General features: G+C 41.2%; 1 protein-coding gene across 1 annotated transcript; it reads left to right on the top strand.

Annotated features, from left to right (window-relative positions):
• The first annotated feature begins 2,082 nt into the window (after positions 1–2,082).
• Positions 2,083–7,129, top strand: DUT (deoxyuridine triphosphatase). The gene is made up of 6 exons (XM_029958731.1): positions 2,083–2,290; positions 3,595–3,706; positions 4,579–4,623; positions 5,395–5,469; positions 6,287–6,357; positions 6,802–7,129. Exons 1-6 carry the CDS (start codon positions 2,135–2,137, stop codon positions 6,856–6,858), a joined length of 516 nt encoding a protein of 171 aa, XP_029814591.1. The 5' UTR covers positions 2,083–2,134; the 3' UTR covers positions 6,859–7,129.
• The last annotated feature ends 8,767 nt before the right edge of the window (positions 7,130–15,896 follow it).

Here is a 15,896-nt window from a genome sequence, read left to right as displayed (position 1 = left end):
CGCAGAGCAGGACTAATCAGCAACCAAGAATGCAGGAAGGTTGGCCAACTGACTATCTACAGAGCAAGCAACACGCTCCCAGGACCAAGGCAAACTTGCCCAGACTCCAAGCATTCGTTTTTTGTTTTTTTTTTCTTGTAAAGACGTGGGGCAAAAAAGTGTCGCTCAGCCGAGACCTTTCTCCTTAATAATATTTTTGGATGAGTCCTCCTATCTATTATTCAAGGACTTCCAGGCTACCTTAAGCACAGTTTAGAACCCAGTCTGCCTCATCAAGCCTGGCCATTCATAAAATTTTTCTACACTATAATGCAGGATGCGGTTGTAACTTCTATAAAGTTCTGCTTATATTAAAAAAAAAATTCATAATTAGATATTCACTTGATACAATTCAATTCTTATACACTTCAATTTGCGGATGGCTTACATCAGAAGCCATATTTTAAGTAGTGTTTTCACACAGATCTGTGATACATATGCATTCTCATTCAAACACCTCATATTATTTAGACTGAAAATACTGAACAGAAATAAACGGAAGCACAAACTGGGACATGCTTCAAAATATTTTTTTGTAACTGAACTGCATAGCAAAGGTTTCACTGCCATCTGGCTGCACTTAAAAAATGTAACATAGCAAGGAGACAATCAGATACACTTAGATCTCAATTTTTTTTTAAAAAAATCCACAAATAAAAGTTGACAAAATTTAGACTAGCAAAGAGAACTCCAACTCTCTGCAGCTACTTTGCAGAGAGACAAATACCTCCACCACACTTGTCAGGGACAGCTTTGAAACTACGAATCCAGTGGATAAGAGTCTTAGCCCACAGCACACAGAGCTATGGGGGAATTTAGGGAATTCCCTAGTCCTATATAATATATATACATCCTACAGCTATAGATATAAACGTAGGAAAAATAGAAGGGTAAAGTACAACATAGATGGGATAGCAAAAGAGGCAGTGAGTAGGAACATCAAAGACCGTGAAATCACGAGTCTTCTACAACGACAAAAGAACAAGAACAAGAATAGAACAAAAGGACGGGCCGAGCATTGATAGGTTTTCCTATCTACAGCACCGACAAGGGTTGTTTCCCTTTCATAAGGTAAACGCTTCTCTCGTGGCCTGACCATTCCTGAAGGAGGAGCCTCCTTCTCCCTCTATCCTGTGCAACCTGCTCTAAGTGAATCTGCTTTAAGAGTAGGATTAGACTGGATGATCTCGAGATGCCCCTTCCAGGCCCGACCGCCCCGTGGCCCAGGCGCTGTGTCCCCGCCGGGGGTCGGTCCCGGGGAGCGGCCCCCGCCGCCCCTATGAGGGCCCGACCCGCGCCCCGCCCGCCCCGTGCAGCCGCAATCGCGGTCCCCCCGGCAAACGCCGCGCGCTCCGCGGGGTCCGCCCGCCCGCCCGCGCACGGCCAGTGCCGCGCCCGCCCAGCGCCGCGGGCCGGCCGCGGCAGAGGGCTGCGCTGGCAGCTACAGGCCCGCGCCGAGGCGGAAACGGGGCGCCGCTGCTCCGCCCGCGCCCCACGCGGGGCGTGCGGACCGCGGCGCGACAAGCGGCCGGGCGGGCGGGCCGGCCTCCAAACACGGCAGCGGCGCGATGCCTGTGCCGGCAACCTTCGGCTTTGCTCCTTCCAGCCCCGCGGGCAACTGTAAGGGGGGCGGAGGCGGAGCACAGGCTGCCCGACCCTGCGCCGGGATGCGCGGAGCACACGCTCAACAGCCCGCGGGCCCCGGGGAGGTGGGGAAGCGCACCCCTGCCCCGCTGAGCGCCCGCCGCGGCCCGCCTGACAGACGAGCCGCCTGGCGCGCGGGCCGCGGACCCTCCGCGCGGAAGGGCGGGGGCGCCGCGGCAAGGACCTGACGAGGCCATTATCACAGGGAGGGGGGTGGGGTGGGGTGTGGCGGTCGTGCGCCGCCAACAGCAAAGCTACGGGACGGGCCGGTTTTCCCCCTGTCCCCGCCCGCAGTGGGCCGTGCCGCGTTTTGGCGGGCTCTGTCAGTCCCCTCACGGCGTCTCCCTTTCCCCAGCCATGCCCGCCTCCGAGGCCGTGCCGCCCGCAGTGGGCCGTGCCGCGTTTTGGCGGGCTCTGTCAGTCCCCTCACGGCGTCTCCCTTTCCCCAGCCATGCCCGCCTCCGAGGCCGTGCCGCAGCCGTCCCCCAGCAAGAGGCAGAAGGGCTCGGGTCCCGGCGAGCACAGCACACGGCTCCGCTTCACCAAGCTGTCCGAGAACGCCGTGGCGATGCCGCCCCACTCGGCGAGCCCTCGGGCGCGGGGCTCCGCGGCTGAGGGCGCTGTCGTGACCTCTTGCTGAGGGGCTCGCGGGCCTGGGGGAGAGGAGGTCGGAGGTCAGAGCTGCCCTGGTAGTTATCTCCCTTGCTCCTCCATCCTTGGCCCTTCATCCCGAGGTATCTGTGGTCCAGCCGTGCTGCATCACTGATTTCCTTAGAGGGCGATGCAGTCGTTGGCCAAAAGCCAGGCTTGACACATCATCCGGAATTGCTGTTGGTGCCAGCATTGGTCGGGTGCCTCACTAGTGAAACAAAAAGAATTGGTAGTGCACGTGGGCCCTCCTTGCCAGCGCTTGTGCTTTTCTGCTTTCCTCTTGGCTGCTGGGTGCGGCAAAGGAGGTTGTGGCAGTCTGATAATGATCTTAGCTGGAAACCCATGTGGGTTAATGTACAGACTTAGGTTTGGGTGAATTTATAACCATTGTTCAAAGGTTTTCGCTATGTTCAGGAATAGTTGCAGCTTGTGGTTGTTTACACAGTGCTTCTGGGATCCAGTACAGTCACGAGTTACATCTGAACTTCACTGTGTCCTCTTCTACCTTTTTTAATATTACTTAAAATAATCAGCCTGAGTTTTTCTTCCTTCACCTCTCTGACTTCCTTCCTGAAGATTTGCCTCAGCACCCTTTTTCTTTGTATTCCTTTTGTCCTACCGTGGTGCACTGTAGACCTGGAAAAAGTCTTGTTTTTTAAAAAACCTTTCAGTGCTTCCAGTGTTTAAAAATCAGTTCCTTGTCAAGGTCAAGATATAAGAAGTGTTGTCACCACTGCCTTTCATTAAGCCTCCAGTTGGGTATTTTCAGCAAGTTCTTAAAATCTCTGTAGTTCCAAGGAGAATCTTGTGACTCGTTAACTGTCAGTTTGCTCAGGAACATTGTTGCCTAGAATTTAACTTAATAAATAATTAATTTTAATTACAGTTAGTTCATCTGCAGTAGAAAGCTTCATCAGAGAGTGTGTTATCCCATAAGTTTGCTTTTGCACAAAAAAATGCACAACCATGTTCACCCAATGGTTACTTTAAAGTTAAACTTGTACTTTCTGTCTGTCTTACCAGGTAAAAAACATTTTAAATTGTCAGTTGTAAGACTGTGCTGTTCAAGTGACACTTCCAAAATCTTAAACTAGCACTATCAAAATTAGAGCATCTTGTATCTTAGGATCTGCGTTAGATTTTGCAAATCTGTAAATATTTTTCTGTAAGTTCCATTTTATAAATTCCCAACCAGAATAATTCTGGTAATTTTTTACCTTAACAGAGAAGAAAATTTAAAAAATATTCTCTATAAACTAGTGTTTCTTTCTTTTCTGTAGTGCCTATGACTGTGTGATACCACCCATGGAAAAGGCAGTAGTGAAAACAGACATTCAAATAGCACTTCCTTCTGGGTGCTATGGCCGAGTAGGTAAGTAAAGAAGCTATAAAAAGGCTGCAGAGTCATTCTAGAACAGGTTTGACACCATCTTCAGCTTTCAGAATTAGTCTACACAAAAAAGATGCCACGTGGCTGTGTGATTTATTAAGCCTTGTAGCAGACATTTCTTGTCAAATACATTTGAAGTTTGGTGTCAAGTGACAAAAAGATGGTTAGCAAAAATGGTCATAATCTACATACAACTTCAGAGGCTCTGCAATAGCTCATTATTTCTTTGTGGTTTCAGAATTTGAATTTGAATTAAACAAAGACCAATACGTAATGAACATACAACAAATACATCCCAGGATGCTTAAAAACTAACCCCAAAGTAAGAATACTAGTGAAGTAGAATTTGACTACTTTTTGTGACAGAATACTTGGGAACACTTTAAGAGATATTCTGTTTATTTTGTGCATTCGTTTTATGAATTATCTATGAATTCATAAAGTAAAAAAGCAATAGCCACTCCAGTGGAAGAGCATGATCAGTTTGCCATGTCCTTTGATTTGAAAGGAATATATGTGTGCATTTCTCTTATCCCAAAGAAAATTTTGAAGAGTGTCATCAAAGTAGTCTAAGGGAAGTAAAACCCCAAACCCCTGCACATAATTTATCTGTTTAAAATACTGCTTAGTAAATTGCTTGCCAAATGTTGTTTTCCATCATAACTTAAATGGATTGGCCTCATAGCCTTTTGAGATTATGCCAAACCAAAAATAAACCAGGATTGGATAGTCTTTGTCTGTTCCTGTTGCCTTCCTTGGAGAAACCTACTCTGCAATTGTTGGTCTAAACCTATAAATATTGTCTTTTAAAAGAAATAAATTATTACACTCACAAAAAAATTCTTCTTTTCTAGCACCACGTTCTGGTTTAGCTGCAAAGCACTTCATAGATGTTGGTGGTAAGACTTCTGTTATTTTTATTAAGACTTTGTAAATACGGATCACAGAAGTTCCTTAATTTCCCATTGTAATGTGTGTAAATAAATAATGGGTAGTCTGGCAAAAGCAGATGACTGGGTAACACCTCAGAGAGCCAGTGCATCATCATTATTTTTAAACCTGCTGAATTATAAAGTTCAGAGAGAAAAACTCCAAAGAAGCAGAATATAATTATATTAATGTGCATTGGTAGATAATCTTCTGAACTATGTAGTTAATACAGTTATACAAAATATAAGAGCATGCCAGTTTTCAGTCTTGATACTTAAATACAGCAGAATGACAATCAGTTTCTTAAAGCTCCAGTTCTGTTACCCTGCCAGAGGTACAAGATTTGGATCTGTGCAAATCCATAGCTCTCAGAGGAAATGTTAAAGTTAACAACAGATTTCTGCTTGACACCCAAAGAGCTGAAGTTAGCAGAACAAATGGAGCCTGAAGTTGGTCCAGCTGTCTTGATTTCAGATGGGGTATTACAACTAAAATTAGTAGTACAGTGGTAAAACACTTCCTGACGTGTGATGGTGTTTTTCAGTTCTTTTTGCAAGACTGATTAGCATTTTTAGAGTCTTGGTATTTGCATATATATTGTTTGATTGTGCATGAGTAGTATAAAGGATGTCAGTACGAGATGCTGTGGTGATTTATAAATCTAAACATTATCTAATCTAGTGATCTAATATACTGACATTTATTAACTGGATATCCCTCTAAATTCTTTCTCCTGACAGCTGGGGTTATTGATGAGGATTACAGGGGAAATGTTGGTGTAGTACTCTTCAACTTTGGCAAGGAGACTTTTGAAGGTAATTGCTGAGCTTGGCAGAGCCTGTTTTCAGCCATCTGACTGGGAATGAGAAACTTAACTTTTTCTTTAAAAGTTTATGCAGAGTTAGAATGAGCTAAGAACATTTTTCTTCTTTCAATTAACAAAAACATGGATACTTAATAATGTCATGTCAAGGGAATACATAAAGATTCCACTCATAGCAAATTAAGCAGCATGCAAAAAAACCTACCCCCCAAAACACCCCCCCACCACAAAACCAAACCAAAGAAAACCCTACTTAGCTAAGCTTTAGAGTCACAATCTGTACTGAAGTGCAGACTGTATTAAGCTTCATCAGTTTTAAGCCTCAGTGTCCAGTTAAAATATTGCCAGTGCAGCCTCTTCTGCATCTTCACAGCACAGGCTTCTTAGGGAAGCTCAGTGAACCAGCTTGGGTACTAGTGAGAAATCCTGTTTTCCTTTTATCAGTTCAGTTTTTTTCCCCCAGATTCCTGGGCCTAGTTCACAAAAGGGACCACATTATACATACAGCTGTCTCTCCATCTCTGCACTGCTTATGCTTAAATGACACTTAAGATGCCAGAGGATGGCAGCAGGAATGAATGGAAGTGCCTTGAGCTGATCCAGCTGCTGATACTTCACCTTAAAAGGGCTAAGCACAAGTTTATCTTTACCTGGACTTTTCTGGGGCTGTCAACATCTGCTTAACTAAGTTTCAAATAAGTGCTTTCACTCTTATTATGTTCTGATACTCTTGAAAGGTGATTGTCTAAACTCTGGATTGATTATTCACTGTTTTTGAAGGAACTAATAATATTTTAACTTCATTGCAGTTAAAAAAGGGGACAGAATTGCCCAGCTCATCTGTGAACGCATTTATTATCCTGAGCTAGAAGAAGTTGAAGTAAGTTGCCTAAAGAAAATATTTCTTGTATTTTCCATGATTAATAGTTTAAGATATTTGTACATAAGATGAAATTTATGATATAGATAAATACTTTGCTAAAATTACTTTCAGTGTTAAAACTGCATAGCAGCAGTGCTACCTAGATGAAAGTCTTGGTTCTTTGCTCACCCCCAGGTGGATTTTTTTTTGGTGTGTAGTTTTCAGAGTTAACAGGTACTTGAGAAATACTTCAGTCTGTACTAGAAATAGTTGTCTCACAATGTGTTGTTTAAACTTGTGCAAAAAGTATTCCAAAGTGTCTCATAAAAATGTTTTGGTTTCTCAGTTACAGCTCTTGTTAAATGTAAATGTACCTTTCTCCATGGTAGAGAATATCTGTTGTATAGAAACAAAAAGCAGGTAAAGGCACTAAACGAGCTTATCCTAATTGATGTCTTTCAGGCTCTGGATGATACAGAACGTGGTGAAGGTGGCTTTGGTTCTACTGGGAAGAACTGAAAATTACTTGAATATGCTTTATTTTTTTTTTCGTTACACTGTTTCTAAATTTTCATTTGAATTAGAAGTGGGATTTTAGGACTGCATAAGAACATTTCCAGTTTTATTCCAGCTTCTCTGTATCCTCCTGTCTATTTTTACAGGCAGTGAATTTGCATAATGGGGAAATGTGCACTACTGGCTTGGCTGATCAGTTGATGTTTGGTCCTCAGCAATAAGACTGTGTTGTTTATGTGTTGATTATACTCTAATAAATTAAAAAATAACTTCACAATTTGATTTTACTCACCTAAACTAAAAGGACCAATTTGCATTAATCTTCTGAAATCCATCCTCCCCGTGGCCCAGGTTTTCATACTGAGAACCCATTTCATACATTTCGATATGACTTCCCACTCTGACCCCTGAAAAAGGCAAAGATACTAATATTGCATCTTCTACAACCTGTCCAAATACTTGTGTTTCTGTTCAAAGCTAAAATTCTGACTTTGATCCTTAGCTGATCTTCAAGTAGCCAATTTTTCCACTCTCTTATATTAAGAGCAAACAATACAACGTTTGAGCTAAATAACAACTCGTCTGGAAATAACTTCTGTATAGTAAGTGCTATGAAATATGCTGTTGAAATATTTGTTGACAAATCTATTAGTATGTTACTGTATGACTTACTGAAGCAGTGCACAAATTGTTCTTTTCAGTTCGATTTTGTCCATTTAACAGAGGACTCTTTGGAACCTGTCCTGAACCTGATTCCATAAGTGTGGGAATCTCTGAAATGCCTCAAAACCTTTTAGGTGAAAGAACATGCCCAGGAGAGCAGAAACAAAAAAGGAAAAAATAATGACTATTTTTCCAGTTTACATAAGAATTAGAAAAAGGCTGTAAGGCTCTCAAACATTTTTTTCCTGCAACTGTCAGTGTTCTTTTTAGATTTTCTTGGCTGAAAGGTCACAGGTACGAAATACTGTGCTTTAAGTAGTGCTTCAGCAGTGGAGAGGTGGGCCTTTTGTAGATTTAAGATGTTCATTCCTCTTGGTAGTCTCAGATTAGAATAATCCTACTGGTATTAGTTTTATGTCCTTGCCTAGAACTAACTATTTTCAGTGAAATAAGCCCAAAATATTTTACATTTTGTGTATTTTATCCCAGCCTCCCCCACAGTGAGCTGCAAAATAAAGTGTAGTATGAGAGCATTCATATTCCTTTGGCCATGGGATAGTTATTGACTTGGCAGTGCTGAAACAGTAAGTACATCCATCTTTGCCTGGGGTAAAGTCTTTCCCTCCCATGTGCATGATAAGCTTATTGTCTTTGTTGTTGTTGTTCCCTACCCCTCATCACAACACTGTCCTTGCATTTGTATACCCAGACCTTCCTGAGCAGGCTCACCAGGCCAAAGCAAGGAGCACATCACACCAGTGCACCTTCAAATGAATTGGAAAAGCTGAGCTTGACACTAAGTTTCTTGCATTCTGTAACCTGCCAAAAAGGAACTTCAATTACCAAAGGCTATTTGTAGATCTTAGAATAACTATCATTCCTTATGTAAAGCTGTTTCCTCCTGTAAGTCAAAGAGCAAGTTTTGCTGCTCTTTTTTATTCCCACCTCCCAAAGTAAAAAACCAGCGGGGGATACACTGAGGCAAGTCCTTTTTGGAAGATTCTACAAGATAATCTTGCTTGGAACAGCAGCCTATGAGGAAGAAGTTGAAGTTCTGTTGATACTCATTATTTGTTGTGTCAGAAACCGACCTAGTTTCCATTTTTGAAAATAATACTAATACTCCAGAATCTGAGATAAGAAGGAATACTCATTGGTAGAAAAAGCAGCTCTTGAGATAGTAGCTCAGAAACATGACAAAGAAATATATCCATGCCTGCTGTAAGTTGTCAACATAAAAACCAATATCTAAGTGTTATTACCAAAAATGCTCGCTTATTTTGAAAATTGGTATAGTGGAGTTCCTTTCCACTGTTTCTCAATACTTATCTAGAGAAGCATATAATGAGTTTTAGATTCCTGCAGGGCCCCCAGTAGGACTTTGGAAAGTGTCTCTCAAATAAGAAATGGTTTCAAGCTCCCCTCTATACTGACTCCTCCCTGTGCACCAAACCATTGCACCAGGGTAACAAATCTGATAATTCCTGTTTGAGTGTTGGGAGATTTGTGTTCTCACCAGGCAACAGGAGTTACCAATGCAGTAAAAGTTCTTAAGTTGCTACTGCAGACCAGGGCCTTCACTGACACCTGTAGAAACTTTGTCCTGGTAGTGAGGAGAGAATTCTTACAACAGCATTTGCTGTGTTCTGGTTCAAACCAAGCTCTACATCTCTTCACCCTTTTTTTATTTAATGTCCCACAATTTCATTAGTATGAAAAGCAATATCCTCCAAATTATTTATTTTAATGTTCCCTTTTTCCTGTATTATCTTGGTATCTGGCAAACATACACAGGAGGCACAGAACAGTACCTGTCACAGAAGGTAGTTTTTAACTTACCCTTGCTCTTGCTTATAAAACTCACCCTCTCACGTGAGCAAGGGGAAGAAGGCAGACTCACTCCTCAGCAAGGTTTACACATCCCTCTTTATAATGGTAATTTTTAGCACATTTGTTCCTCTTTTAAACAAAAATCAGAATGTTTAAAAATTTTTATATTAGCAAAAGAGAGGGAGGACTGGGAAACACAATCTTGTTCATTACTTTATCTGAGACCTATCATACCTACATTACCTAGTTGTAAATTAGTTTTGTAATTCAGTGAAAAAATGCCTTAGTGCATCATTGAGTGAACATGCTTCAGCCTTAGCAAGGAACCTCAGGAGAAACTGGACACTGGAATGCACAGGGCTTACTTCTGTGTACACAGATTCATGTCTCCAAACCCTGCCACTGAGGTGTCATCCCCAGGGCTCACTGTAGGTAAGAAACAGAAGAGATGTAAAGCTATTAAAGCTATTTGCAAAAAAAAACCCTAAATGAAAATTACATTAAATAAAAGTTATGTTGGGATGTTCTCCATTATCACTGAACAGAGTCAGACAAAGCTATTTAAGTTTAGACTGTCAACTATTCTTGACTCCAAGAGGAATTACTTAAAACTTGAGGAATGATCTTGTGGGACATCCGCTGTGTAAATGAAACATGGAGATTTTGTAAATGAAATTAATTTGTAGGGAATTCTTGTGTGCAGCAGAAAATGGCATTCTCCTGCAGGGAAAGGAAAAGGACATTACTAACTAACAGTCTGCTTCCTTTCTTTTAGAAATGTAACAATGACTTGTTGCACAGGTAGAGAAAAATCTGGCCTCCCACCCAGGTGCAAGGAAAGTTCTGATGCTTGGCCCCAGATTCACTCCATGGTTTGGGTTCTATTTTGGGATCTGAAAGGGTTCTATTTTTTGATTTGGACTGAGATACTTATGGTAATCTCTATGTCCTTAGAAAGGCAGAAGCTCATAAGCTGATGAGAGTTTTGAAGGAACATGTGATCCCTATACAATTCCTACTGCTTGAACTCTCCACTTGTGGACAACAATCTTAAAAGAAAAATTATGGCAATGATGCTGCTGATCTTTAGTCCCTTTCTTTCCCCCAGAGTATTAACCTGGTCTTTAGTGGCATTTAAGCACTGTTTCTTCAGTTCAGCAACAGTTGTATTACTCTGTGGCATGTTAGGAATTTTTTTTGATCCATTTCGTGTTTTTTAGATCAGCCACTAGATGGCACTTAAAGTTTGCTTTCTTTTCCACTTTTTTTCTAGAGGTATTTTTCAAAGATCTGTTCATCTATAATTAAGGGTTGATGACTCCCATTGGGACTGTGTTGGCGGAAAGCAAGATGCAGCAATATTTGAGTGAAAGCAGGCAAAAGTATAACCATTAAAGCGGGAACAATGACTATAATTTAAATAAGATTTGGGTGGTTGCAGTGTTTGCATAATCCCTCCTGGCATGCAAGAGCAGTAGAGAAGCCTGTGGCTTTGCTCTCCTGCTGCGTTTCAACAAAAATGGAAAATTGTAATGAACAGCAACATTTTTCCTATCTTTCATACTCACTCTCTTCTTACTCTTTCTTCCTCCATTCCTTTAAGTGGATTGCAGTCTACTTAAGGATTGCATTCTAATGAAATTAATGTATAGCTTGGTAAACTCTGCACTGGATTTTCCAAATCAGATGCCTCTGGCTGCAAGTTCAGGATATAAATTCAAACTTTCTTAGTATGTGTTAACCCAGTAAGGGCAGGTGACACATAGTATCCTGAATTATGTAAATTTTTACTAAGGTTACCGAGTTCTGTATTGGTTGCTACTCCTGTAATAACATAGTCTGGAGCTCTTGTATTTGTCTTCCCCCTCTTCTAATTTTTTTTTTTTTAATAACTAACATTGTATTTTGGCTTAAAGATGGTTAAATAAGTTTTGGTAAGTAAACTTCTATGACCCTGCCTATTTCCTGTCCTGTCAAACCTTTCCTTGTAAGAATAACAGTGTCCTTTTATTTGGTGGAGTGTAGCATGATGTTTTTGGCAGGCTCAACATTTTTGACTTGCATAAATTTGTGACCTCAAGTGCAAGAAAAGTGAATGCTTGCTTCAATGCCTCATGGTTTCTGCCTAAAAAGAAAAGTGTCCACATCGCTAACCATTACAATTTCTGAAGGAAAATTATCAGCACACTTATTCCACCTGATTGCACATGACTGCACTTCCAAAGAAAAGAACCAGAAATAAAAATAAGTATTTTGCACCTAGTTATGTAAGGTACCAAAAAGCCTGAAAATATAGGGCAGAGTGTACTGCCTTCCTGGTTTCTAGAATTGGCACACGTGGCGCTTCCCTCACTAACAGCTATTTGGCAATCTCTGCCTCAGTAAGGATGTGATTCTGAAAAGTGTAAATTTGGGGCTGCTGCTGGGCAGAGAATGTCACTGCATGGTTAAAGGTTGCAGGATCAGGTCTGAAGTGAATTTACGTAATTATTTTCCTACACTTTCCCTCCATTAACTGTGGTTATTTAGCTCTTTACCACTGAAGTGATGCTTTTCCCCTACTCAGAACGCAGCAAGAAAGCCTTTTACCCTGCCAAGTCTGAAAAACTGACAGATTAATTTTATATTGAGAGCCGTCATCCAGAAAGTAACTACTGTATTTGAATATGTAAAGTATGTTTAAGCAAACATATGTGAGCTGTATATGCCTACTTACTTGTTTCCCCTTAGATTTGGATGGGGTTTATGTCACAAAAATTTTATATTAATATTTGGCTTTGTAGAGAACATTTATATGGTAAATTTTGGAACAAATACGAGGTTTGTATCAATTAATATTTCTTGTAGTCTTGAGCTGAAAAAAGTTATCTTTTATCTACTATTGTTTATAGCAAAGGAATTAGTTTGCTTTCGTTTTGTAGGAGGAAAAAGAAAAAACAAACAGTCATGAATGTAGCATCTTTGGCCAGATTCTTTTAACATGAGTCTTTTGTGGTTTATGGATTCCTAGTCTGAAAGGTTGTCTCCAAGTGTCCAAGACAAAATAACTGTGTGTCCTAGTTGGAAGGAAATGTCTTTCCTTTGCAGCTAAACTAACTGTGCCATGTCTAGGAAGCATGGCAGAGTATAGTATCCAATGCTGCCTTGCTAACACACCTCAGTCCTGACTACAACCTCCCTGCCTGCCCAGCTTACACTCTGGTCACTGCCAGATTCCAGGGACCCTTCCATAGGGTGCAGGACAGATCAAGGAATCCCCACTTGTCAGGTTTTCACAGCAGCAAACACAAACCACAGTCTTGCTTTCCTACGCTTCCATGTCACAGCTATTGCTGGCAGGGAGCCAAGCTGTCAGCATTACAGGTAATTCAGGCCATTCAAATCTGCAGGAATTTATTGTTCATCCTATCTATGGCTGTATCTTAGCAACATATGCAGGCTGGAGCAGTCAAAGAGAAGGAGGTGGTGTTTTGTTAGGGGATAAAGTAGGATATTTCAGTCCTGTTCTTACCTTTCTCAACTTGCATTAAGGCCTCAATAATGTGAGAAAATTGAAAAAGGAGCTGTGACAATGACAGGAAATCATGCATCCAGCAACACTGCCCTTCCCAGATGTCAAGAGGAGGTGGCTGAATAAGAACAGACTCAGCACTCCCACTTCATTATTTTGGTGAGGGTTTTTTTGATTGGTTGGTTGAGTTTTAATATTAATCATATCAATTAAGCTACTAAAAGTTTTCCAGGAAAAACTGGATAAACCTCACTGCCTGGAAGACTGCTACCAAATGAAAAGCCAAACTGCTGCTCCGGGGAGGCAGCACAGTACTGGTATTTTTGTCAGAAAATCATTCCTCACTGTACATCTTGTTATCAGTTTCTAGCCAAAAAAGGCTTTAAGAGTGGCTTTAAAGAGGGCTTCATATTTCTGGAAGCATGATAGATGTTGTGTCCCACCCCAGGTCACCTGCAAAGAGCCTCCAGACTGCTGTTCATAGCTTTCCCAAATGCCAGTTAAGACTGACTAATAGTCAAAACAGGCAAGCTTTCACCATTGTATCTTGAGCAGGCTGGAGATCTGCTGTGTGGGAGAAAGTAGCCTCTGTTTGCATTTACTTTTTATTTAGATGACCTTTGAGATGCTTAGCATTTATGGGACAGCCTGGACTGAGCAGAAAAGCATAGCTCAGGCACTTCCAGGTAGTTTGGTTCCTACAACAGGATTTTTGATTTTTCAGTTTTCAGTTCTGTCTACTGGCCACCTGCTTGCCAACAGAACCCGCCTATTTATTTTTACATCATTTTCTGCTAACAAAGTTGATTTTAAAACCATGAGAACTACATTAGTAACAATAACAACAAATTGGACTCCACCTCTGTCCCCCTACTCCTGAAGTTTGTTATTCAGATGTACATAACATATGTCCAAGGCATGGCTATGTGTATATTACAGCATGCAAATGATCACTGATGCCAGGGCTGCATACAAGCTAAATGAAAAATTATTACTCATTTGCAATTATTCCAAGACATTTTGAGTAGCTGCCAAAATAACAGAACAGCTGGATGAGGAGAGGGATAGGATCTGTTTAAGCTGGCACTCAGGCTACAGAAACTCATGCAAAGTCACAGCCATGGTTGTCTGGAAGACTTAACTTTATCCCACTGTTGAGCTGGTGCACAACACGTGTTGTTGCGTGCTAACAACATCTGCCCAGAAAATGGGTCACTCTTCCAGTCTCCAGTATATTTGAGCTGCTGGAGAACACTGAGTGCCTCTAGAGCCACAGATCAACAAAAACAATGTCACATCAAAATCAGGACTGTCTGCCTGTGGCAGGTTTGTTCATCATGATACTACACTGTGGATACCAACCCACGTTAGAAATTATATGGGAATTTATTACAAATACTGTGACTGTGTGAATAGAGTAGATGTGGAGAAAACTAAGGGTTATCTTGTATCTTTTACCCCCTTAGGATCTCCCTGGATAGAACCTTTCCTCCTTGTGCCTTTGCTCGTTGATCTCTACCTTCTGGATCGCCAAACTTTCATCTCCAGGTGTGCCATCAGCTAGCAGGAAATGGGTAGGGTGATTAAATAGGAGCTTGAAAAATTCATGTGAAATTTGCTCACTTCTAGTGAACAGTAGAGAAATAATTTAAGCTGTATTTAACTGGTGCAAAAGAAAAGTGCTTACAAGTTAGGCATTAGAATCAAAATAACATTAACAGCAAAACTCCTGGCTTAGCATTATAAAGCATATGCCAATAGTCCAGGGAAAACCTTTTTGGTGTAACTCCATCACAGGTCTATTAAGTTGCTTCTTCTACTGATAAAAGTATTTTACATGGTCTCACTGGTCTGTGCATGTTCCCAAAGTCTGGTGGTGTTGCTGGCAAAGCTTTATTATATTCCTGCATTACATAGGGAACTGTGCAAGTGCTAAACAAAAGAGAATGACATCCAACTGCTAACAAAGACATGTTGGGTATTCAGATTTCCCCCCTCCTCCCATAGCCAAAGTGGCAGTCAGACAAAGGCTTCTTCTGAATCCTTGCTCATTGTGTGAAGCACAACTCAAACAATCACCAAATGGTATTAATCATGGCCTTCCATAGTTCTATAACTAATATTTTTAAAGTTATCCTGCATGCTAAATATAATTTTCAGCAGCTGAAAACTGTGAAACTGATACAGCCCTCATCAGAATACTGAGGGTACTGGCATTGCTTTAAAACCATCTCCATGCTCAACTTGAACAGTTCCTATGCACATAGATCTTCAAGAAAAGTCAGAGGACTGCATATTTTAATAGCTATGGAAGTATTTCATTGGATTCATGTTTGTTAATGCCCAATACTCAAGGTCAAAAATAACATTTATATATTTGGCTAGAAGCATTGCCTTGCATGAGATGAAGATGCCAGAAAGTTATGCTTGATCAACAGTAGATGCCCAAGGGATTTGAATGAAAACATTTGGAAGAATTAAACCAAGGGCTGTCAAGAGTCCTCTATCTATAAATGCAGTTGTTTTTAGTAAACATCTGTTGAGTGTTTTTAATTCACCTAAGGAAAATATGTTGGAATTATGGGTTTTTTATGTGTTTCTGGGATACGAGATCACAAATTGCCAAAGAACTCTGGCACGATTAAAAGGAGGGAGAGTCAGACAGAACACTTCAAACACTAGTCAGGGCAAATTCTGACTGTTTGCCAAGTGAAATGCAATCGATCAGGGTTTGTGCACTGCTTACTACTGAGAGATGACAAAATCTGAATAAGGAGTAATTACTGGAAGAGACAGCTGTGGGGTGGGGCCCAACATTGGCCTCATATGATCTGTATACAAGAAGTCATTAATATAGAATTACATCTGAGATACAGTATAGCCATAAGACTGAGGGACCTTCTCGCAGAGTCCCTTTTGTCCATCAAAATGAAACATAGAATGCTTCTGATATTTCACAGGCTCAAAGTTATTCCTAAGGGCAAGAACTAGTCATCTATGTCATAGTCTCCCCAGGGAAGCTGTAGAAACCCTTCTG

This window comes from Manacus vitellinus, unplaced genomic scaffold (genome assembly GCF_001715985.3).
Source record: "Manacus vitellinus isolate BGI_N305 unplaced genomic scaffold, ASM171598v3 scaffold_16_pilon, whole genome shotgun sequence".
Classification (NCBI taxonomy): domain Eukaryota; kingdom Metazoa; phylum Chordata; class Aves; order Passeriformes; family Pipridae; genus Manacus; species Manacus vitellinus.
This window is presented reverse-complemented; position numbering and strand designations above follow the sequence as displayed.

Bases quoted from the DNA above. Each gene is read 5' to 3' on its own strand.
- DUT (XM_029958731.1), top strand. From the start codon at position 2,135: ATGCCCGCCTCCGAGGCCGTGCCGCAGCCGTCCCCCAGCAAGAGGCAG. The intron at 3,707-4,578 runs GTAAGTAAAGAA...CTTCTTTTCTAG, and splicing joins TGGGTGCTATGGCCGAGTAG to CACCACGTTCTGGTTTAGCT. The intron at 6,358-6,801 runs GTAAGTTGCCTA...GATGTCTTTCAG, and splicing joins CTGAGCTAGAAGAAGTTGAA to GCTCTGGATGATACAGAACG.